General features: G+C 41.2%; 1 protein-coding gene across 3 annotated transcripts in view; it reads right to left on the reverse strand.

The window, feature by feature from the left end:
• Positions 1 to 20,960, reverse strand: part of soat1 (sterol O-acyltransferase 1) — a 62,603-nt gene extending 41,643 nt beyond the window's left edge. The window contains exons 1-2 of one of the 3 annotated variants that reach the window (XM_048539924.2): positions 20,804 to 20,960; positions 19,992 to 20,119 (exon numbers count right to left, since the gene is read on the reverse strand). In XM_048539924.2, coding sequence (XP_048395881.1) covers positions 19,992 to 20,112 — 121 coding nt within the window. In that variant the 5' untranslated portion in view covers positions 20,113 to 20,119; positions 20,804 to 20,960. The other 2 variants (XM_048539926.2, XM_048539925.2) reach the window with 2 other exon arrangements.
• Positions 20,961 to 25,479: the final 4,519 nt, after the last annotated feature.

Consider the following 25,479-nt stretch of genomic DNA (forward strand, 5'->3'; position numbering starts at 1 on the left):
TGGGATCCACAGCTTTTTGTTATTTATGTAAATGATTTCGATATGAAATATAGGACACATAACGATCGAAGAGCAGTACAGCAGGAACAGGCCCTTTGGCCCACCAAGTCTGCATCAACATTTGATGCCTTTCTAAATATTTAAGATTTTGCTCCTATGCAGTCCATATCCCTCTATTCATTGCCAATTTGTATATCTGTGGACATCCTTTTCAACTTTGCTATTGTATCCACGTTCACCATCTCCTCTGGAAGCATATTCCAGGCACTTAACACCCATGCATAAAAGAAACACCTGCCTTCCATCTCATTTACATTTAAGGTAAAAGGCAGTGAATTTATGTCCAACCATAACTGACATTTCTATTCTTGACAAAAAAAAATTTCCAACTATTCATGCATCTCAATTTCTTAAAAGTCTGTCATGTCGTCCCTCATCCTTCAAATTTGAGAAAACAAACAAAGTTCATTTAATCTTTCCTCACAGCTAAGACCTTCCAATCCAGGCAACATCCTCATAAACCATATCTGTACCTCTCCAAAGCCTCAACATCCTTCAGGTCACGTGGTAACCAAAGATGTACACAATATTCAAAATGGTTATAAATTTGTAGATGACGCCAAAATAGCTGTAGTGGACAGTGATTAAGATTATCTTGGAGTACAATGGGAGCTTGATCAGATGGGCCAAGGAGAGGCAGTTGGAGGTTAATTTAGATACAGTAAATGTGAGGTGTCGCATTTTTGCATCAACAGACCAGGGCATGACTTATTCAGTTAATGGTGGGACTCAAGCAAGACTTTAGGGGTGCAGGCGCATACTTCCTTGAAATTCGAGTCACAGGTGGACAGAGGGGTGAAGGCAGCTTTTAGCACGCTTGCCTTCACTGGTCAGTCCATTGAATACAGGAGTTGGCATGTCACGTTGCGGTTTTACAGGACATTGGTGAAGTCACATGTAGGATACTACATTCAATTGTGGCCTCCCTACTAAAGAGGAAGGATATTGTTAAACTTGAGAGGGTGCAGAAAAGATTTACAAGGACGTTGCTAGAACTGGCAGGTTTGAGCTATGAGGAGGAGGAGGGACACACACTGGTACACTAAATGGTAACTTTGTATACAATAGGAGCAAAAAAAGAAAATAGCCTGTACAACTTGCAACCTTGACAATTAGATGGCCAGAAACATGAAATAGCATATTTCAGTTAGGTTAGCACACCTCAATCTCTCGTATTTCCAGGCAGTATTAAAATAAAATCATTACCGGATAATGCCTTTCAACCCTTGTATCTCAATTTAAAGTTTTCCTTTCGATATATTTATTAAATTCTTTTTCAAATCGTATTCTTCTCTCATCTGTAATGAAGCATTTCATTTCAAAAATTGAACTTCCTCCTTCACTCAAAGCTCATGAAAATTGTATTCTACCCTTGCCAAACGTAAAAATTGAAGGGTCCTATAATACCTCAATTAAACAAACAAGCACACCTCAACAAAAAGTTTCAATTTGGAATACCTAGAATAACATTAGGACTAATATCAGGTCTACGAGAGCATTTAAAAATAACCAACATATTTCCTGTGAAAACCTTGCCCTAAAAATCTTACAGAAACAGCCTACTTGCAAAAATAACTTCGTATTTTGAAAAGGAATTGACAAGGAAAATATTTAGCTTCATGTGACCTCCATCACATGAAGAACACAACCTAAATTGCAACATAAAGGAAAGCATTATTAAACTGTTGATCTTTTTGTACTTTTATCATTTGCAACCAAGTGGAAGGTTATAAGACAATGGATAAGTTCCAATTTTGCTTTCACACTGTAAGGTCAAAGCTCAAGCAGCAATTTGATGCTAAGATAATGCCTCAGTTCATAATTCAAAGGAACAATGGTAACAAAGCACGTAAAGTGTCATAATTTTCCTACACAACTGGTCACCATTGTCATGCACCCCATGGGATCTTAGAGATGCTGAGGTACAAACACCAGTGACTGAGGAACATAACTGATCGAGAAAGAAAAGCTTTCTGGTTTTAGTCACCTTTGAACTATACTTCATCCAGATAAGGAAGTATTTGACTCTTGTAACAGTCCAAGGGATCAAACGCTTTCCAATCACTCCTATTTAAAAGGATTCACAAGCTAAGCACAACTTAATCAATGATAGCATTATTGCAGAACTGTTCACACTTTAGGCTCAGGCTTTAAATTTAATGCCACAAAATTTCAGTTTGATCTTAAATGTAATTGTCTACTCAAAGACATTGCTTTTAACTTCTTGGGATATAAAAATAACTAGCAAGGCAATTATTTGTAGGACATAACACAGACAATAACATGGTCGTACAGCCTCAAATTTAACCTCTAACTACTGTAGCCTTGTATTAACATATTCAGGCTATGGTGGTAGAACGAAGAATCACAATCGGATGGTGCGTGATTCAGGGAAAAGGGGTGGGGGGGGGGGGGAGGGGATGTCACAGAAAGAAAGAAAGCAAGCAAGCAAGCAGTCTTAAAACTGCACGGTTATCCTCAAAGCCCTATGACTGGAAGTAATGGCAACCTGTAATTTCCACTCCCCCTCCCATTCTCTTGATGACATGTCCATCATGGGCCTCCTGCACTGCCACAATGATGCCACCTGAAGGTTGCAGGAACAGCAACTCATATTCCGCCTGGGAACCCTGCAGCCATATGGTATCAATGTGGACTTCACCAGTTTCAAAATCTCCCCATCCCCAACTGCATCCCTAAACCAGCCCAGTTCATCCCCTCCCCCCACTGCACCACACAACCAGCCCAGCTCTTCCCCCCCCCACCCACTGCATCCCAAAACCAGTCCAACCTGTCTCTGCCTCCCTAACCGGTTCTTCCTCTCACCCATCCCTTCCTCCCACCCCAAGCCGCACCCCCAGCTACCTACTAACCTCATCCCACCTCCTTGACCTGTCCGTCTTCCCTGGACTGACCTATCCCCTCCCTATCTCCCCACCTACACCCTCTCCACCTATCTTCTTTACTCTCCATCTTCGGTCCGCCTCCCCCTCTCTCCCTATTTATTCCAGTTCCCTCCCCCCATCCCCCTCTCTGATGAAGGGTCTAGGCCCGAAACGTCAGCTTTTGTGCTCCTGAGATGCTGCTTGGCCTGCTGTGTTCATCCAGCCTCACATTTTATTATCTTGGAATCTCCAGCATCTGCAGTTCCCATTATCTCTCATTTACTTGGATTGGATCTTTGCCTTAGGCATTTCTTGTTAATCACAGTTTAGTTCATCCATGCAGCTGTAAAATAAAATGGAAAAGCAGAATGGACTGCTACCACTACCTGATTTTGTTGAGTTTTATTGAACTTACATTTGAGATGTTAATGGGATGCTCTTTATCTTCTTAAACAGGGGTACGTGGAAACTGTCTTAAACTTCCTGCCCGAACAGGATTGGGTGGGACATGTTTGTAAAGGTGTGAGACTTCGGTAGTTCTGTAGACGGGTGAAACTTTTGTAAAGGCACAAAACTTGTGTTTCTACTGAAGTGGTCAGGTCAGTGATCTTTGTTCAAGCCAAACACTTCGGTGGCTTGAAATCCCAACCTGTCATTATCAGTCACTTCATGAACAATTAATGCTGTATCCTGCTCTCTATGCTCCAAATGTCGTAATTGTTCTATGTATCAGCTAAAATAGAGTATAAAAAGAAGGGACTGTCCACTGTTCGGGGAGAATCACTTACGGAACTGAGCACTCTGTGCCGGGTTGAGTACAGCGATCCTCCACAGCTTGTACTTGCTGAATAATAAAAAGGATTATGTTTTTGTAGCCAGGTCAGTGCCTTGCTATTGCCTCAAGTCCGTGAGGGTCTCCAAAAAATGAACCTAACACATTGACATAGTCAGGAAACTGGTATTTTGGAATGTCTCAGCTCTTCAATAGGTATTGACACATCTTGCAATGGTAATCTGATCATTTTAACTGCTGTGCTTTCTCCTCAGGCAAGCTCACTCACCTTTTTCATCTAATTCCAATGATATCATAACTCATGAGCACAAACAAGTCAAGTGAGCATACTTAAAGTTGCTAAAAAAACCAGAAAATTCTCCATTCGAGACAAGACTCTCTCTTCCCTTTAGAGCAGTCTTAATAATTACTTGCTTCTTCTGAAGAAATTCTCTGAGTAAAAGATGTCCTTTTCATATGCCAATTCTAATAGTTTTGGGTATTGTACCACAGTCGTCATGTCTCTTCCTCTGGGCTGGGGGCCAGGACACAAGACCCACTTGCTCAAAACGTGGGTCACAACATCTCTGAACAGGTTGATTATAAAACTGTTTCAAAAGCTTAATGTATTTCTTCTAAGTACGAACACGCCCTCAAGATCTTTCCCAGAGTAAGGTAGCCAAGTTCAACATAAAGCAGAAATTTTGCTTGGTTTAACATCATTTGTTTTCATATTCAATGTCCCCATTCATGATTTGCGCATCTGATTTGCTCCTCGGCTCCCTTCACAGTTTGAAGTATTTTATATTACACACAGACACATATCCACTTACTCATCCTTACAATACACATCTCACTTCTACATGCTTACATTCATCATGCATCTACTCAAGCCATCATCTTACTGACAGTGCCCGGATCTCTTCAGTTAAATCAGATTGCCGTGAGTGAAATTTACTATTTTGATCTCAAATAACAAGTCCAGATTTTTAATATTAACCTTGGTTCAGTAGTGGCCAAGTTCCACTCCAGAGACTTGAGTATATAAATGTAAACCAAAATTTCAGGACAGCATTGAATGAATACTACAGAGGAGAAATATTTCCGAAGAGACATTATACTGAGGTAGTGCCCTCTCGGGTGAGCATATTCCACAGCAAAACCAATTTTGACCAAAATGGTGCCTCAATAGTTTTCTGCCAAGTCTGATTTCAAAGATGTCACACGCCATCGCACTTGCATCTGATTTTATAATGTCCACCAATACAAACTTGATCAAACATTTTGAAAACCTATAAATGTTTAAAATCTCCTTGCATTTATTGAAATATTAGAGACCATGTCCACAAATCTACATTGCCTGTCACTGACTATTTGGCAAAGTGTTAACTCTTAAGATTATCAACCCAAGCACATCAGCTATTGATGATCTGAAGAGAGAGACCACTAACTTCAATAAGTAAACTTGCAGCTGTTACCCCAATAAACTGTGCAGCAAGGTTTTACACTTTAAAAAGTTTACTGTACAAGGAAAACAAACAAGGCAAATTCTACTGACTTAATATTGCTAAATGCGTATAATGGTAACCTGAAATTTTTAACATACCACTTTGTATTTAATTCTTAGTTGTATATGAGACTTTGCAATTACTTGCAAACTTGCTGAGCTTCTTTCACTTCAGAGACCAAACCAAAAGTCTGTTCTCAGGAAGATTCTTGATTTTCCACAAGTTGCCAATCTAGCTCTGCCTCTGTAGGGTCCTCTACTACTGTCTTGCATTCGATCTACCAGGTCAACCAGCCAATTTATTACTTTCATGTAAATTCATGTAAATTTACCATCACATTGCAATTCCTACCCAATGAAGTCAGGAATACCTTCAGTTCTTAATAAGCTCCAAGCTCCTTATCACAAATTCACCATGGTCTTCTCATCAGCCTCAAGTGACCGCTGTTCCTATGCACTTCAGCAGCCTGAAATCACATTCTGTCACTTTGGTGACTTGAAATTGCATCCTGTCATTATAAGTTGCTTCACGAATTTTCAATGTTGTGTCCTGACGTCTTTATGTTCCAAATAATTGTTTTATGTATCAGTCAATTCTTAGAGTATAAAAAGCGGGAACTGTCTGCTGTTCGGGGAGAATCGCTTATGAAACAGCGCTCTGTGTCGGGTTGAGTACAATGATCCTCCACAGCTTGTACTTACTTAATAAAAAGAGGTTTTTTTTTGTAGCCAGGTCAGCATCTTGCTATTACATCAAGTCCATGAGGGTCTCCGAAAAACGAACCTAACAGTGGGATCTATATCGTTGGGATGGACTCCACCTGAACAGGGCCAGGTCCAGTGTTCTGGCAAAAAGGGGAAATAGGGTGGTCAACAGTACTTTAAACTAATAAGTTGGGGGGGGGGGTGGGAGAGAAAGGAGAAGGGAGGGGTGAGCATACAGGGAGTATTACAATTAATGGAAGGCAAAGCAGCAGGTCAGCAGGTGACGAGGAAGCTTCAACTCCATTAAAATTAGAAAAAATTATTTTATAATAATAGAAAATTAGAAAAAATGTTAAAGGAAAGGATAACTCAAGAGCTGTGGGTAATGGAGGGGGTAGGACTCAAAAAGAAGGTGCAAAAACTGGCATAGGGGCATTTTATATGAATGCTCCAAGCATTCGAAACAAGGTGGATGAGTTGACAGTGCAAATCATGGCAAATGGGTATGATTTAGTGCCCAGTACAGAGGCATGGTTGCAGGATGGTCATGTCTGGGAGTTAAATATCCAGGGGTATCAAACTGTTTGGAAGGACAGACGGGAAGTTAAGGGAAGTGGTATTGCTCTCATTTTTAAGGATGATATCACGGCAGTAGTGAGAGATGATTATAGGTTCTACTGAACAAAATGTTGAATCCATTTGGGTGGAAATTAGGAATAGCAGGGAGAAGAAATCACTGATCGGTGTGGTCTAAAGGCCACCAAATAACAACATCATGGTGGGGCAGGCAAGAAACATCAAAATAGCTAATGCTTGTAAAAATTGAACAGCAATTATCATGGGGGATTTTAATCAACATATCAATTGGTCAAACCAGGTCTGTCATGGCAACCTTCAGGAGGGGTTCATAGAATGCATCCACGATAATTTCCTTCAACAATATGTGACAGAACCTACGAGGGAGTAAGCTAAAATAACAAAGTGTGAAGCTGGATGAAGACAGCAGGCCAAGCAGCATCTCGGGAACACAAGTAGGAGTAAGCTATCCTAGATCTAGTCCTGTGTGATGAGACAGGAATAATTAATGATCTCACAGTTAAGGATCCTCTTGGAAGGAGCAATCACAATATGGTCAAATTTAAAGTACAGATGGAGCGTGACAAGGTTAAATCCAGGACCAATGTCCTGTGCTTAAACAAAAGGAGGCTATGATGGGATGAGGGAGGAGTAAGCGAAGGTAGAATGGGAGCAAAAACTTTATGGTGGGTCAAATTGGGGAACAGTAGAGGACTTTCAAAAGGATTTTTCACAGTGCTCAGAAGTATATTCCAGTGATAAGGAAGAACTGTGGGAAAAGAAATAGTCAGACATGGATGTCTAAGGAAATAAAGGAAAGTAGTAGATTGAAATAAAAAACACAAAAGAAAAAAGCAAAGAGTAGTGGGAAACTAGTAGACTGGGAAATCTTTAAAGGCCAACAGAAAGCCACAAAAAAATTTAAAGATAGATTATGAGAGTAAACTAGCTCAAAATATAGAAACAGGCAACAAAAGTTTCTACAAATATGTAAATCGCAAAAGAGTGACAAAGGTAAACATTGGTCCTTTAGAGGATGAGAAAGCCAATTTAATAACTGGGAAATGAGGAAATAGCCGAGGCATTAAACAGTTATTTTGGGTCGGTCTTCACAGTGGAAGACACAAATAGCATGCTAAAAACCGATGGCAAGAAGGTTATAGCAGGTGAGGACCTAGAAACTAGCACTAAGGAGGCAGTGCTGGGCAAACTAATGGGGGCTAAAGATAAACAAGTCTCCTGGCCCTGATGAAATGCATCCAAAGATACTAGAAGAGGTGATGGGGGGGGGGGAACCAAATGCACTAGTAATTATTTACCAAAATTCACTGGACTCTGGGGTGGCTCCCGCAGATTGGCTGTTTTCCAATGTGATGCCACTGTTTGAAAGAGGAAGTAGACAAAAAGCAGGTAACTATAGGCCAGTTAGCTTAACTTCGTTAGTGGGGAAAATGCTTGAATCTATCATTAAGGAAGAAATAGCAAGACATCTGGATATAAATTCTCCCATTAGGAACACCTAGCATGGGTACATGAAGGACAGGTCATGTTTAACAAATTTGGTGGAATTCTTTGAGGACACTACTTGCAAGGCAGACAATGGAGAACCTGTGGATGTAGTGTATCTGGACTTCCAGAAAGCATTTGACAAGCTGCCACACCAAAGGCTGCTACACAAGATAAAGTTGCATGGTATTACAGATAATGTATCGGCATGGGATAGAGGATTGGTTGACTAATAGAAAATAAAGAGTAGGGCTAAATGGGTGATTTTCCAGTTGGTGGTCAGTGGCTAGTGGTGTGCCTCAGGGATCAGTGTTGGGACCTCAACTGTTTACAATTTACATAGATGACTTGGAGCTGGGGACTAAGTGTGGTGTGTCAAAGTTTGCAGGTAACACTAAGATGACTGGTAGAGCAAAGTGTGCACAAGGTACAAAGTCTACAGAGGGCTATAGATAGTCTCAGTGCATGGGCAAAGGTCTGGCAGATGGAGTACAATGTTGATAAGTGTGAGGTCATCCATTTTGGTAGGAATAACAGCAAAATGGACTATGTTTTAAATGAGAAAAAAATTGCAGCACACTGCTATGCAGAGGGACTTGGCTGTCCTTGTGCACAAACTGCGAAAAGTAGGATTGCAGGTGCAGCAGGTGATTAAAAGGCAAATGGAATTTTGTTTGCCGTTGCTGGAGAGATGGAGTTTAAAAACTGGGAGGCGATGCTGCAGCTGTATAGGGTCCTGGTGAGGTCACACCTGGAGTACTGTGTGCTGTTTTGGTCTCCTTACTTGAGAAGGGATATGCTAGCACTGGAGGGGGTGCAGTGGAAATTCACTTGGTTGATTCCAGAGTCGAGGGGGCTGGATTATGAGGAGACTGCGTAGGCTGGGATTATATTCATTGGAATTCAGAAGAATGGAAACATAAGATTATGAAGGGAATAGGTAAGGTGGAGGCAGGGAGGTTGTTTCCACTAGGTGAAACTAGCACTAGGGGGCACAGCCTCAATATAAAGGGAAGCAGATGTAGGACTTTGGGTGAAGAACTTCCTCCTGACCTAAGGGTTGTGATTCTGTGGAATTCCCTGCCCAGTGAAGCAGTTGAAGCTATCTCGCTGAACGTTTTTAAGGCAAGGCGAGATAAATTTTTGAACAGTTGAAGGAATTAATGGTTATGGTGAGTGGGCGGGTAAGTGGAGTGGAATGTCGAAGAGATCAGCCATCATCTTATTGAATGGCGGGCCAGATGACCTACTCCTGCTGCTAGTTCTTATGAAGGTAAGAAGTTTAGTCTTAACATGCAAAAACCATTTTAAAAGGCTGACTTTAAAGAAACATACAGATTTAATATGATAAAAGTAAACATTAAGTGGTTGACTGCTCCTAAGGTTGCTTTGTTACTCAATGGAAATGTTAAAATAACAATTCAAAATTTGCATTGTTAGAATAGACCAGCAGTATTCAAAAAGAAACAGAAAAGTGAGATTTTGCTGTAGCAGAACATTTGACAGCATCTGCCATTACAGACTTGTCCTATAGCCCTCAGCTCAAAAAAACAGCCCAAAACATTGTTGATACAGCAAGGTGATCACGGCAAAAGAAAAGCAAACAATTGAGACAGAACAGGGTCACCATCAGGTTATCTCCTTAAACAATAAAGTTTCAAGGTTGGAAAATATTCTCATTAAAAAAGAATGAAAGGTGAATTCAACGTTAACTCAGTTACAGAAAGCGGGTAAAGAAAGATTGGAGTGAAAGAAAAATAAAGGACAAAGTAAGAAAGGCAAATAGACTTTACCCATCTTGAACTTGTCAAAATTTCAAAACATGAAGAACCACTTAGCATCTGTATTCATTCATGCTTCAGGTTACTTAACAGTCACTGCTACTTACCATTTGGGTGAAATAAAAACATCATGCCAGACAAGACAAATACACAATTGAAGAGAACATCAAAAAGTCAAACTGGCTTGCAGTTAAATAGCATATAAAGATACCATTCATGGAGGCCATAGAGGGGGGTTTCAGGGCAATTTAGACAAGTTCAACAATGAGGAAATGCACGGTATATGCAGGATAACATGGATAAGTGTGAAGTTGTCCACTTCAGCATGAAAATCAGAATGGCAGAGTATCACTTAAACAGTGATAGATTTGAAAATATTGATCTAGAAGGGGTTTTGGATGACCATGTACACCAGTTATTGAAAGCAAGTGCAGTAAGTAGTTAGGAAACCAAATAGTATATTGGCTTTCATCGCAACAGGGTTTGAGGAGACATGAAATGCAATCTTAATGCACCTGTATAGGGCCTTGTTCAGATTACACTTCAAATGCTGGTGCACTTTTGATCTTCTTATGCAAGGTGATACACTTGCTATAGGTAGAATGTAGCTAAGGTTCACTAGTCAAATTCCTGGGATGGCAGACTCGTCTGCAGAGCAGAGATTGGGATTGTATTGATTGGAATAGGGAACTGTGTGAGGAAATCACATGAAGTGTAGAAAGATTTTGACAGGGCTGGACAACGTGGATACAGGAATAATGTTTCCACAACCAAGGCATCTAGACTACGTAGTCACAGTCTACGTGGTAGGCCATTTTGGACTAAGATGAGGAGAAAATCCTCCATCTAGCATGGAGGAACTCAAATTCTATACCTGAATATGCTGTAAAGTCATTGAATATATTTAAGAAAAAGTTTTCCAAAGGGTTCAAGGGATATAGCAAGAGAGTGGAAATATGGTATTGAGGTAGAGGATCATCAAATGATCATGCTGAATGGCAGAGTGGGCTTGATGCTCCCTATTCACTATTTCTAAGCAAAATATAAACATCAAAATGATGTTACATTCATTAAGCAGCGTCAACTTGAGCATTACCACCTTTCCAAGGAGGGACAAACTTCACAGTTGAAGAGGTGGGAAGGGGAAGCAAGGAGTGGGGTCTGGAAACCCTGACTAAGAATCAACATGATTATCATTTCTTACAGGAAAGGTACGTCCCAAGATGTTTCAAAGAAGCATTAGACAGAAATTGGCACCTGGTTAGGAGAATTAACCAAAATTATGGTCTCAAATGCAGACCTTAAATGTGTTAAGAAATTAAGAAAACAGACTTGGAGGCAATGCCAAGGCTTAGTGTTGAGACTGATGAAACACTTGAACTGATGGTTTTGGGAAAGGAATAAAGAATACGCAAAAAGTCAGAATTGAAGGAGCAAACATTCTATGTGCTCCAGGGCTGAGAGGGGTTGGAGACATCCTAAGAGCTATGGCCATGAAAGAATTTTAATACAAGAGCAAAATATTTGATCTGAGGTGCTGGAGAATTGGAACCAATAACACAGATCAACGAGCAGAGGTTACTGAATGGCAAGATATGGCACAGGTCAAGACATGGCTTCAGGTATTTGAATAAGTGAGAATTTGCAAACGGCAGTTGTTAAGGAAAACACTGGTATTTGTTGCAAGGAACAAACGTAGCACAAAAAAAGAAAACTGAAGTGGTTTTGTAACAGACCACTGAAGGGCAGAAACTTCGTGACGGTAGTGGCCAGGTGTGTTCATCACTATATCAGATGAGGAACCTCAAGCAGAATTAAAATGAAGCTTACCGGCTCACTTGCAGTTATAGCAATGATTGAAATTTCTGACTAACATAAGACACAAGTCATGTTCACAAAAAAGAATATACTAAAACACTCCGTACTAAACAGTTGTACAAGATTTGAAAGGGTAATGTGTACATAGGTCATATAGCAGACAGAAAGAATAAAAGGAAGTTGCACAATAGAAACTCTGACTCCATCTCTACACTACATTGTGAACACAAGTGAAATTGCAGTAGGAGTGAGGGCTTCAGCTTACATGAACCACTACCAACTTTTGCTTAAGCAAAAGTTTTGAAATAAAATTACTAACTCCACAATTAAGTCAAATTGCTCGTGCAAACAATAAACAATGAGAACAGTCTGATGCCAAGCTCATCTAAAATATTTACCCCAAAATTCACTGACCTGCTGTACATGTCAATCTTCAATTCTACAAAATATCCAAATATTGATACAAGAGGGCAGAATAACATGTAGCTACTGTCAAGCTGCCTGGAACAAGCGGGAAGTAATTATTTGTTAAGGTTCCAGTCAGGATTCAGGACAGAGAATGGTCAGCCTTTTTATTTCTGAAGTCCCTTTACTACTTTTGGTTTCCTTCACACAATGACTTGACATGGGAGTTTGGCAGTCACTGAATTAACACCCAGTTTTATTTGCTCTGTAACACTTTTTTTAACAAAAAAAAGAACATGGATCAACAAGCAGAGGCTACTGAAGACTTGGCGCAGGTTAAGGCATGGCTTCAGGTATTTGAATAAGTTAGAAAAAGAACTGCTATGACATTCTGGAATTAAAAATGAAAAGGCCTTTAAATACCTTAGTATTCTTATCTGAAGCCCTGTCATAACCCACAAGTAATAATACAATTCTTGCACAAGATAACCAGACCTAAGGCAGCCAAAACAAGTACACACATTCAAATCTAGGATTACAACTATTGGTCAGGGTTCTTAAACAGGGATCGAGGAAAAAAAATTAACAGTCTGCCAAAACTTCCAGAACATTACTCAAGTGATTACACATACATTTCTTATCAATTTTGACAGTATTATCACAACTGTAACAGTAATCACTAGTCAATTACAACATTTCTTAGAACTGATTATCTCTCAGATTTAAATGATTGGTAACCAACTTAAGTTCAGATAGGTCTCAGCATGTGACACAGAAGAGATAAGTTTATAAGATGGCAGCCAACAGCCTGGGTGGATGAAGGAAACAATATTGCCTCTCCAGTCAAGCTTGTCTTTCAGTCCACCATCACACTGAGACACAGACTGGTGAACAATCAACATGGCTTTTTTGGGTAACAAAATTATTAACTCCTGAATATATGACAGATGCAGAGGGAATCACCAAGTGTCTTATCCTGACAAGGGCTGTATTGATCACTGAAGTTTTACAAAAACACATTTTTATTTCTACATACGAACCAAATGCCCACAAAATAATTTACTAAATCTGCCTGTGTGAGCAGTACCACACTGCCTGGCTTTAAGCTGAACAGCAACACCAGAAACATTGATTGTGTGCTAACAGTTTGATAAATATTGGAGAACAACTGTCTACTCTGACAAGATGTTGCCAATATAAAAACAGGTTCCTTCTGAAAAGAAAAATTGGCATCACATTTCTCGGTATGAAGAACACAAATTCTTGGCCAATTAAGCAACATACTACAACCTGCCTCAAATTATCAATCCTACTTTCACATCACCCCATTTAGCTCTCATATGGTTTGGTATTCAGCATAATTTCAGACACATGCAACAGAAGCCAATTTATCATTATGAGACTACTACAATGGGACAGCATTTAAAATCTGAATCAGTGCAAGAATTCATAGCTGTTTTGCAGTCAGGTAATATTAAAAAGGTGCTGATTATTAATTCACAAACTGTCAGGTTTATCCTATCTTAACACATGTAGTTAAGTTGACAAAGACAAATCATTTCTTTATTTGTGCTCTTGGGTACTTTTTCACTAAGTAGACACAAGAGGTTTCTGCCACATGTGTTCACAAAGCCGTTTATTTTTAAGATAACCAGGTGTAGACCTGGATGAACATAGCAGGCCAAGCAGCATCATAGGAGCTGGAAGGCTGACATTTCAGGCCTAGACCCTCCTTCAGAAAAAAAAAGATTTTAAAACGGATTTACAAGCAATACTTGGAAACTTAAGGAATTTGTAGTGATATCAATATTGTACTGCAAGTCAAATATTCCTCTCCCTGAATTTACTAGAATTTATCAAATTTTGCAGAAATTATGTACTCCCTATTCATGGAGGCTGAGCAGTTTGAGTTAGCTAATTACACAAATCTGGAATAAGCAGCTAATATTGATAATGGTAATTACAAAACTACTGGATTGTCATGATAACCCATTTGATCATAAATATCCTTTAGGGATGGACCACCTGGCACTGAACATAAAAATAAGCCCTTCTGTGAGGACGTATCTTAATTTTTCTGTAGTTTTGAAGTGGTGGACAGAAGTGAGTAAAGAACTATTTTGAAACCAAGGATTGCCAGAGGATTCACATACCTTTGGAAAACAAGTAACCTAATCAGCTACAGCCAAGGTGCTACGTACAGATGAAGCTTAGTTTAGTACAAGTAGCCGATTGATAATTGGTCACCAGTCCATAGACTAATGATAAAGGCACTGTCTGGCAACAACTATGATTGGCTCTCCGAATGGGGCTGTGAATAACATACGGAAGTCAACAGACCATCACTAGCTCAGGAGCTCTCTGTTCTCTGGAGTGAAAGCCATTTCAAACCTGAAGAAAACTATTTTGCTTTTCCTCGAAGTTGCTTTAAGTGTGACTTTTAACTAATTAGTTCAGAGACCTTTCTACAAGTATGAATTGGTCTCATGTATCTCCTGCAAAACCGGTAAAAACATCAAGGAGGAAGACTGAAAAACAACATTCTGACCACCAGACGCAGCATAATCATCTCAGCAAACATGCAAACAGAAACTACTAATCTGCCAACCCAGTTTTTCCCTCCGTCAAAAGAAACAGCTTTTTTTTGTTTTGTGTCTATATGAGGAAGAGTTTGGCAGGGGGGTGCAGTTCAGAGATTTAATGCGTTATATACTGATGGTTCATAATTGATCACCTGCAGCTCGAGTGTATTTATTTCTAAAAACAGAAAACTGGTCTCTGTTTTCTGTCAATCTGGGTCTGCCAACCAGGTAAGTTTAAAGAATTGTGCATTTAAAAAAAAAATGGATCTAATTTCTGCAATGAGCCAGGAACAGCAAAACTCGATTGGTGTGCTACCTTTGTGGCATAACAAACTTGTTAACCCTGCCAAATCCTCTTCAGTAACATTTCAGGATCTTTCAGTTGTGAAATTATGCTGTGCAAAACTACGCGAACAGTTTATACCTTACCAACAATGTCCCAAACTCTTCCATCGCCATCCTCGAGTATATCCTGTCCGGTAGGCGGAACAGCCCCATCAGAAGTGACAGTGTAATGGTATAAAGTCAGGACCGGATAGCATTAGAAGTTTTCAATATTGGTTCTGGCCCCATGATATCTTTCGGCAGCAGATAACACAGGAAAACATCCTACGCGTAACACCTGCCCTCACTTAGCTGATGATTCAACAATCCACGTTGAATATTATTTGTAAATTTAAATAAAAATAACTCAGTGACAACAACAAAATTGATTTTCAGTGGGGGGTTTGAGCATCCATGATCAGCAATGACTTGGTAGCACCACTGCTGATTAAGCTGGCCGAGTCATGGCAGGATACAGCAGACAGACTGGGGCTGTAGCAGATAGTGACAGAATTAAATTAAAAAGGAATACCTACTTGACTTGATCCTCACTGCGACTGCCACAGAGACATCCTCCTATGACAATAAGGGTGGGAGTCATCACCACAAATTCCTTGCAGATACAAAGTTCTCTTTTCATACAGATAAGTGCATTCCAGCTTGTTGATTGACACTACTGCACTGGTACACTCAAATTCTCACAGCTCAAAAACAGACGTCCACGAGGCAGTGTTGGTCATCTTTAAGAACACAATACCACTAAAATGTAATCTCATGGCCCAATATAAACCTCCCTTTTTTCATTACTAATCGAGTAAGGAGACTGTTCTGGTTCAACGAGGATACAGCAGTGTATACAAGGAACAACACAGGCATACCTCCAAATTGAGATGACTGCATACTGACACGAAAATACTGATTGACATAGGTGCCAAACTGCAGAAGTACTAAGTTCTAAACAGGTCTAATCCAATCACAACCAGCAGTTCTAATCTAATTTCTTGTGGTATTGCCACATGCAAATAAGTAACACTGGACAACTCAACAAATAGCCAAGGGAAACGGCTCCACGAATAACCCTGTTCTCAGATTTTGGTGTAGCCAGGATGTGGTTATAACAACAAGGTCATAGACATCAGAAATTTTGAATTGATAATCCATGTCAGTTTCTTTTCAGGGACTCCACCATCACAAGGACTAGTCTTCAGTCAATTCAGTTCACTTCCCTTCCCAAGATAAAAGGAACAACCAAGCATGTTGGAAACAAAGGTTTGTTCAATATCTTAGCTGTGCTAGTGGGCAATGTGATCTCAAACTTGTCAAATCTCTAGACAAGCAGCCACCTGCCCAGCAAAATGGGAAACAGCCTGGTCTTGCTCAGAGCACAAAAAGTTGAGCAAATAAATCCACCTGAATTATTTCCTTGTCAGTCTAACAACAAAAGGGCATCACCAGTGCTATTAAGCTGCAAGTACTCAACAATCGCTTGGTCAATCAGGTTCAATTTGAGTACAATCAGGACATGATGCTCCTTATGTCCTTGGTCTAAACATGGATGAAATGGCTGAATTCTAGACAGGAAGGCAGCATTAGACCCAGTGTGATAACACGGAGCCTGAGCAAAACTGAAACCATTGAAAACCAAAAGAGAAAACCTCTTTACTGGCACAGCAATCACCTAATCCCTATAACATCACTGCAAGAATTTCTCAATGTTCACAGCCCAACATCTTACACTACTTTACTCAACAACCTTCGATGCGAGGCAACGCTGAGTACATCAACTGACGGCTGCAGTGTTCTGTTTTTTTCACTTCTAAGATATTATAGTCATCCACGCCTGCACGCAGCAAGACCTGATCAATATCAAACCTGGGCTGATAAGTAACATTTGCACATACAAGTGCAAGAAATTCCTGATCAACAAAGTCAAAATGCTTTCCTTTCAAATTCAACTACATTCCCACTGCTGATACTCCGTTAACAATATCTTAGGGTCACCATTGACCAGATATGGAAGTGGGCCATCCACATGAATACTGTGGTCACAACAGCACAGCAGAGAAAGGAAATTCTGCAAGAAACTCACCTGTTTGTTCTCCAAGTCTTCCCACCATCTACAAGACAAGTCACACATGTGACATAATTAGATTAGATTAGATTGCCTACAGCGTGGAAACAGGCCCTTCGGCCCAACAAGTCCACACCGCCCCTTGAAGCATCCCATCCTGACCCATTCCCCTACAACCCACACACCCCTCAACACTACGGGCAATTTAGCATTGCCAATCCACCTAGCCTGCACATCTTTGGATTGTGGGAGGAAGCCCACACAGACATGGGGAGAATGTGCAAACTCCACACAGACAGTCGCCCAAGGCTGGAATCAAACCCAGGTCCCTGGCGCTGTGAGGCTGTAGTGCTAACGAATCCAGGACCAAGTAACCCTTTTGAATGGCACCACACCCACTATCTTCAGCATTGACTCCCTTTACCACAGAGTGGCTGCACTGCAAATTCTTAATGCTATTTAAACCGTAACTTTGAGATGGAGCTTCTGCCATCAAAAATAGGGGCAGCAGACACATAGCAACATCACCAGTTGCAAGATTCCCTCCTGATCACACTCCATCTTAATTGGAAACTATAGTACCATTACTTTTTGTCACAGAGTGAAAATCCTCAAATTTCCTACCTCACAATAGGAGGTCCGACACCATACAGACTGCAGATGTTTAAAAAAGGACAGCTCACGACCATTTTTCCCTCAAGGGCAATGAAAGCTAGCATTACAAGCCACATCCAAACAACGAGCATTTTTCTTCAAAGAGAAAACCTTGCAATAAGTTTCGAGCAGTATTGTTCACATGGGAGGAGTAATTCAAAAACAAAAGAAAAAAAAGTGTTCAGAAACCTTGCCATAAACCATCCCAATATCTGAATTGTGAAATATTAACATGTTTCACAATACAGAAAAGGATGAAGTCCACCCAGATCTAGATAGAGACCCATTTCAGTACTTCAGCGTGCCATGGCTAGTAAAGTATGTGGTACATAAAATTATGCAGTGCCTAAAATTCTGAGGGAAGTGGATAGGATGGGCTGGGGGGGGGGGGGGGGGGGAAGCGAGAGAGAGAGAGTTGGGGGCGGGGGGGAAGCAAGAGAGAGATCGGAGGAAGAATTTTTTTCACCCAGAGGGTGGTAGAAATGAAACACACTGTCTGGAGGGTGGCGGATGCAGGTATCCTCAAAATTTTAAGCATCTGGACATGCACTGAAAGTGCCAGGGGATAGTAAGATATGGGCCAAGTGTGGGTAAGTTGGGTTAGCATGGTTTGGTGTTTGTTGGCGTAGACATGGTGGGCCAAAAGGGCCTGTTGGCAAGACTATAAATTCTCAATTTTGTACCCTGGCATCACTAATGAAAATTTGGATTTTAACATTCATCTGCTTTATCCAACAAGATGGACTTATTTTAAACAAAGCAAGGTGGATACAAAATTGATTCTGGCAGAAATTAAACAGTTATTGTTGACTGGTGTTTTTGAAACTGGAAGGCTGTCCCTCGTGGCATTCCAAAAACCTCAATATTAGCCCCTACTTCCTGTGATAATAACAACTTGAGACATCACTGACAACACAGAAATTGGTCATATGCTTGCCAGCTTGGAGGATAGCTTCAGAAAGATCAAATGGACTGATCAGGTAGACAGAAACGTGGTAAATGGATTTCAAATATGAAAAATGATGCTTGCCAGTAGGTCAAATAAGGCAAAGGAATACATAATTCAAGGAGTAGAGAAATGGAAGGACTTTGAAATGTACATCTGCAGATTCTTCAGTTTTAAAACTGTTAAAAAGTATGGAATCTGTCCCTTTAATAGCTCAAATATAGCACATATAAAATATGGAATTTATGCTGAATCAGTCCAAAATCAATAATTAGGCTACATTTAAATACTGTTTTCAATCTGGTCACTTCACCACAAAAAGGATTAATTGCAGCAAACAGGGTACATGTGAGATTTATGAAGATGTTGCCAGGGCCAAAAAACCCAGCTATGGGGAAAATTGAATAGTCTACTGTTGTTCACCTTGAAACAGTAGTACCTAAGGAAGATTTGATTCAAGATGTGTTTGGGAGGGTATGCTGAATACAATGGATGGGGTAGGTCTACTTATCTTGGTAGAGACGGCAATGACAAGGAGATATCAATTTTTTACCGATCGTTTAAAAATTAGAGGGGAGTTAAGGCAAAGTTTTATCAATGGGATTGAATGAATCAGTTAATGATTTTACTGCCACATTGTATTTTATAGTGAGAAAAACAGTAAGCTAGTGAAAATGTTGCAGTTGTCACTAAAATCTGGCGCCACTGTAACGCTGTCTCCAAGGGGTGTTGTAGCAGAAACCGTAAACTTATTGGCCTGCAGACAACAGCCCCAAGTGGCTTCTTTCTGGGATATAAACTATCAAATATTCTACTTGATGATTCATATATAAACAGTAGTGTTAGTCAATATATCAACCTCCACAGCTAACTTGGAATCCACATGATTAGTCGCACTTCTGATTCAATACATAAAGAGTAACAGTTTTGAAGCATGTGATCTTACTACTCATACTTCCATGACATGAAGCACGCTTGTATTTTGTGCAGTTAAAATTAAAGATAGCGGTTTTTTTCCTAAATTACAGCGTTTCAATTTCCTTGATTAATAAATTAAATATATTTAGCTCTGCATACATGGAGGTCCTTACTGCAATGAGTGAGTGGATACAACTTTTTTCCTCGGTTGTTCCGAATGAATGCTGGTCTGACAAAGGTGACTGGTACAACTTCAATGCGCCAGAAGTCGTATGAAATATTTTCATGGATGGCCGCCAACTGCACTGACGTCGTATACCTCACCTCCATGACATAGAAAAACATCTTCCCCCTTCGGCAACAATTCTCATTCTTTTCTAACTACAGGGCTCACAACGATTGCAACAATGTACTGATAGCAGTGGGTGTAAAGCTAATCGCCTCCATTAGAAATGAGTCTGTCGTGGAGGAAATTACTCACCATTGCTGTCTGATCGGACATAACCATCAACAGGCCCCTCAGACCTCCTTGGACTGTCTTCGTCCGTGGATTTCGCGCAACTACGCCGACCCCTCAGCGTCAGTCCCGTCTCGCTCGCCATTAGCTTCCTGCCAATGGGCAAAGAACAGAAGAATCAGCAACAGAGCAAAGAGATTGACAATGGAATTTAAAATCCTTAACAGATCGCATTTAGTCCTTAAAACTGAACACTAACAATCCCCTTGGATGTAGACTTTTTTTAAAAAAAAGCACAATTCAATTTAAAATCTTGCATTTCTTCCAAAAAGGAAGAGAATAAATCACAAGGATCAAACAATTTTAAAAGATGACAAGACGACAAAAAACACATTTTCTCTTCAACCGGATCTTTAATTCCGAGTTTGAAAAGGAAGTAAGTGGTATAAATGTCTCAACTAGCTGCTTAGCAAAACAAGCGCTCAGTGAGAAACTCCTCGACCAGTTGCAACTTGAGCCTGGGGCAGAGAATTGCCGGGGGGGGGGGGGGGTGCTGGTGGTGGGCGAGCACTAGAGTACCCCGGGGACGACAGACACATCCTGTCGGCCGCATTACAGTACTACGGAGCTGCTGCTGAAACGTGAAAGAAGGGGAAATGGAACAGGACCAGCGACAACATCCCGCAATAACCAAGGATTCGAATCCTCGCTCCAACTGTTGTGTAATATCTCGATCCCACTGTTAATAGCTAGCGCTCTGAGCGGACCCCCACCGCAGTAAAATGCAGGTATTAGGGCCAAACCCCCTTAGTCTACAAGCTGCCTTCCCTGCTCACCTGCTCCGGCAGTCGATACCAACACTACCGCAAGTCTCCGCGTTTGGAAAAGGAACGTGACCCGGACAGCGTGCGCCTCATGACGCTCTAAGAAAGGGAGAGGGGGTGGAGAGACGTCGATGCGCGTGCTTCGGCAGGGCTTGTCTATCCGCTCGTGACCCTGTGTTCACGGATACAAATGTACACGAACATCGGTTGTGTGAAGGCGAATCAAAGGGAAACAGGATAGAAGGAAGAGATAAAACAGCAAACGAAAAGGAAGGAGAAACCTTTAAAAACTGGATAAACATACAAGTCCTCTTTACTGCAATAATTAACGTTTACTTTTGAGAAATCAAATTTTCACTCCAAAACCGCGTTTCACTCAGGCTCCTACTCTTGTAGTGATATTTCTCCCCCAACGGCAGAACTCGTTTTAATGACTGCCTTACTCGTCCCTTTTTACGGTTCTTGTTTCCAAAAGGTTGAACCGAGGTAGGCAGGCATTCTATCACCTTACTAAAGATTGTGCAGAATAAACTCTTAAAATGCTCAAGTCGTCAAACTTCTGTCTTCTTCCTGGCTGACTGATCCAGGATACCCAGCTTTTTTTTTCCATTTTAGATGACCTACATTCGTGCCTTTTTGCTTTAAAGTTGTCAGAGAACTTGAAATCCTTAACACAGAAAGCAAAGTGGTACCAGAACGTTGGGGCATTTAAACCTCGACGATATTAAAGAGAAAAATCAAACAACAAAAAACTGGGGATGTTGGAGATCTGAAACAATAAGACAATTTGCTGGAGCCTATCCGGGACCATCTGTGAACAGTAAAGGGAGTTAACTATCCTTCTTAAGAACCGTTTGAATAAAGAAAGGGAATAGTTTGCGTACATCAAATCTTTCTCTTCCACCAAGAGAGGAGAATTTCTGTAGCAGGTACATTTTCCTCGTCTGACAGAAAACTAGTTCTGAGGAAGGGTCACTCGACTCGGCATATTAACTCTGATTTCTCTCCGTAGATCCTGCTAGACCTGGTAAAGACATGCTAATCCAACAAAAAGGTCAAGCGTTCCTTGGTTTGACAGAGGTCTGGAAAACGCATTTTTCCCCCTGTTTCCACGGATAGAATCAGAGGCTTTCCATTTGACAAATGGACAGCAGGAAGTGCTGGACATCTGTGCTATTTCAGCTCCCCAAAGCATTGAAGATTTCGACGGTCCTAACTGACTGGTCTTGGAATTAAAGATCCCATTGCGCATGTGACACAACATTCAGTTGGATTAAAAACAGTGTGGGGCTGGAGGAACATGGCAGGCCAGGCGGCATCAGAGGAGCACGAAAGCAGACGTTTCGGATCGGCATCCTTCTTCAGGAAGGGGGCTCTGAAACAAATAGAGAGGGGGCATGTTTGGGGTGGGAAAGGTTTGTGGGATGGTGATAGCAGGTAGGTAGTGCTGTAGATTGGTTATCAGGGTGGGAGGAGCGGATAGGTGGGAGAGAAGACGGACAGGACAAGGAGGCGGGGATGAGAAGGAGGGTCGGTCTTGGGATGAGGCCGGGGGTGGGGAGATTTTGAAGCTAGTAAAGTCCACACTGAGACCATTTGTGTTGGTTTGGTATCAATAATTGAAACATGATCACAGTACCAAGCGGCAACATTCTTGCCCTACCACTATCCATTCATTTTTTTTCGCCCGAGCCTACAAATGAGCATGAGCGGATGATGGACATTGCCAATGAGGAACGCCAACAGGAGTTGATTCCTTCTGAAGGTCAAACATCACAGGATTTGGATTTACATACAACGATAGAGATATTCACACTTCAGTGAACAAGGTCAAAAATCACACTACACCAGGTTATAGTCCGAGATAGTGGGAACTGCAGATGCTGGAGAATCCAAGATAACAAAGTGTGGGGCTGGATGAACACAGCAGGCCAAGCAGCATCTCAGGAGCACAAAAGCTGATGTTTCGGGAAGGGTCTAGGTCCTGAAATGTCAGCTTTTGTGCTCCTAAGATGCTGCTTGGCCTGCTGTGTTCATCCAGCCCCACATTTTGTTAACCAGGTTATAGTCCAACAGGTTTATTTGAAAACACTAGCTTTCAAAGCTCTGCTCCTTCCTCAGGTATAGTGTGGAAACGGAGGTACACCAACACAGAATTTATAAGCAGAAAGGTAACAACCCTAAAAATGAGATAACAAGGTGTGGAGCTGGATGAACACAACAGGCCAAGCAGCATCAGAGGAGCAGGAAAGCTGATGTTTTGGGTCTAAACCCCTAAAAATGGCTCACTGACCACCTCCTGTTAAATCTTTAATCAGGTAGAAAGGAGATGCAGGGTCACAGTCTGAGGTTTCAGGGTAGACCATTTTGGATGGAGATGAGGAGACAAATTTTCACGCAAAGAGTGGTGAGCCTGTGGAATTCATTACCACAGGAAGTAGTTGATTCCAAAACATTGAATGTGTAAAAGAGGCAGCTGGATACAGCACTAGGGCAAATGGGATCAAAGGTTATGGGAGAAAGCAGGATTAGGCTATTGATTTGGATGATCAGCCATGATCGTGATGAATGGTGGAGCAGGCTCAAAGGGCCAATTGGCCTCCTCCTGCTCCTATCTTCTATGTTTCTATTGATTAAAATGCAAATTGCAGAATTTCTTTCAAGTCATTGCCCCAGTCAGTGTATACAAATGGTAACGCCGCAGGTCAGACAATGCATTTTAGGTGTGAGGCCATGTTTAGAATCTGTCTGTGTTTTAACCTGGAGTCAGGCTGGGTTTTTTTTAACACAATAGAATGTATCTGCAAATACACTAACATATTGGATGAAATAATTCACCACATAGATTTATATGTATGTGCATGTGTTTGCGAATGTGTGTGTGAGAGAGACTGTGTGTGTTTGTGAGGGAGTGTATGTGTGTGAAGGTGTGTGTGCAACTGTGAGACAGGGTCTGTGTGAGTGCGTTTGTGTGAGACAGTATGTGTGTAAGAGTATATAGTGTGGTGAGGTCACCTGCAGTGTGACATGAACCCAAGATCAAAGGCTGTCCTCATGGGTACAGAACTTGCCTATCAACCTCTGCTCAGTGATTTTGTGTTGTTGTGTATTTCGAAGTTGACCTCAGAGAATGCTTACCTGAAGACAGGAGGCTGAATGCCATTGACCGCTGACTGGAAGGGAACGCCCCTGTCTAGCTATTGTTGCATGGAGTCCATTCATCTTTGGTTATAGCATCAGCATGGTCTTGCCAATATACCATGCCTCGGGCATTCTTGCTTGCAGCATATGAGATAGACACCATTGGCCGAGTCACATGAATATCTGCTGTGCATGTCGTGGGTGGTGTTCCTACGTGTGATAATGGCATATGTGTCAATGATCTGACATGTCTTGCAGAGGTTACCATGACAGAGTTGTATAGTGTTGTGGTCAATGTTGTTCTGAAGGCTGGGTAGTTTGCTGTGAACAATGGTCTGTTTAAGGTTTGGCGGTTGTTTGAATGCAAGAAGTGTAGGCATAGGGAAGATTGTGGCAAGGTGCTCATCGTCATTGATAATATTTTTAAGGCTGCGAAGAACAGGCCGTAGTTTCTTGGCTCTGGGGAAGTACTGGATGACAAAGGATACCCTATGAGTCGTATCCTGTGTCTGTCTTCTGAGACAATCATTACGGTTTTTCGCTGTGGCACATTGGAACTGGTGATCAATGAGTTGAGCACCATATCCTATTTTCACGAAGGCATTCTTGAACACCTTTAGGTGTCTGTCGCTGCAGGTAACGATGCCCTGAGGCATGGTATATTGGTGAGACCATGCAAATGCTATAACAGTGAATGAATGGACACCACACAACAATTGCCAGACAGGGGTGTTCCAGTGGGGGAGCACTTCAGCGGTCAAGGACATTCAGCCTCCAATCTTCAGGTGAACATCCACCAAGGTGGACTTCAACATACACAACAAAGCAAAATCGCTGAGCGGAAGCTGATAGCCAATACCCATAAGGACAGCCTCAATCATGATCTAGTGTCTATGTCATGATACAACTGACCCCAGCACACTATATACTCTCACACACAAACACACTCGCACACTCACATACCCTCTCTCTCTCACACACACACACACACAATCTCACATACATACACGCCCTCACACTCTTTCTCAAGCACACAAGCGTGTGCACGTGTGCACACACTGTCTCTCATACACATACATGTACGCACATACATATAAATCAATGAAAAGAATTATTTCATCCAAGATGTTTGTGTATTTGCAGATAGATTCTATTTTGTTCACAAAATAAAACCAGCTTGACTCCAGGTTAAAACACAGACAGATTCTAAACAAGGACTCACACCTAAAATGCAGTGTCTGACCTGAGATGTTACCTCTTGTATACGCTAATAAAAACTTTAATTATCTTGGGGAAATGACTTGAAAGAAATTCTGGGTTTTGCATTTTAATCAATAAAAAGCTGTGTCTCTTTACTAACTGATTAAAGATTCAACAGGAGGTGGTCAGCGAGCCATTTTGAGGGTTGTTACCTTTCTGTTTATAAATTCTGTGTTGGCATACCTCCATTTCCACACTACACCTGAGGAAGGAACAGAGCTTCTAAATCTAGTGTTTTCCAATAAACCTGTTGGACTATAACCTGGTGTCATGTGATTTTTGACCTT

The sequence above is a fragment of the Stegostoma tigrinum genome, chromosome 8 (genome assembly GCF_030684315.1).
Source record: "Stegostoma tigrinum isolate sSteTig4 chromosome 8, sSteTig4.hap1, whole genome shotgun sequence".
NCBI classification, from domain to species: domain Eukaryota; kingdom Metazoa; phylum Chordata; class Chondrichthyes; order Orectolobiformes; family Stegostomatidae; genus Stegostoma; species Stegostoma tigrinum.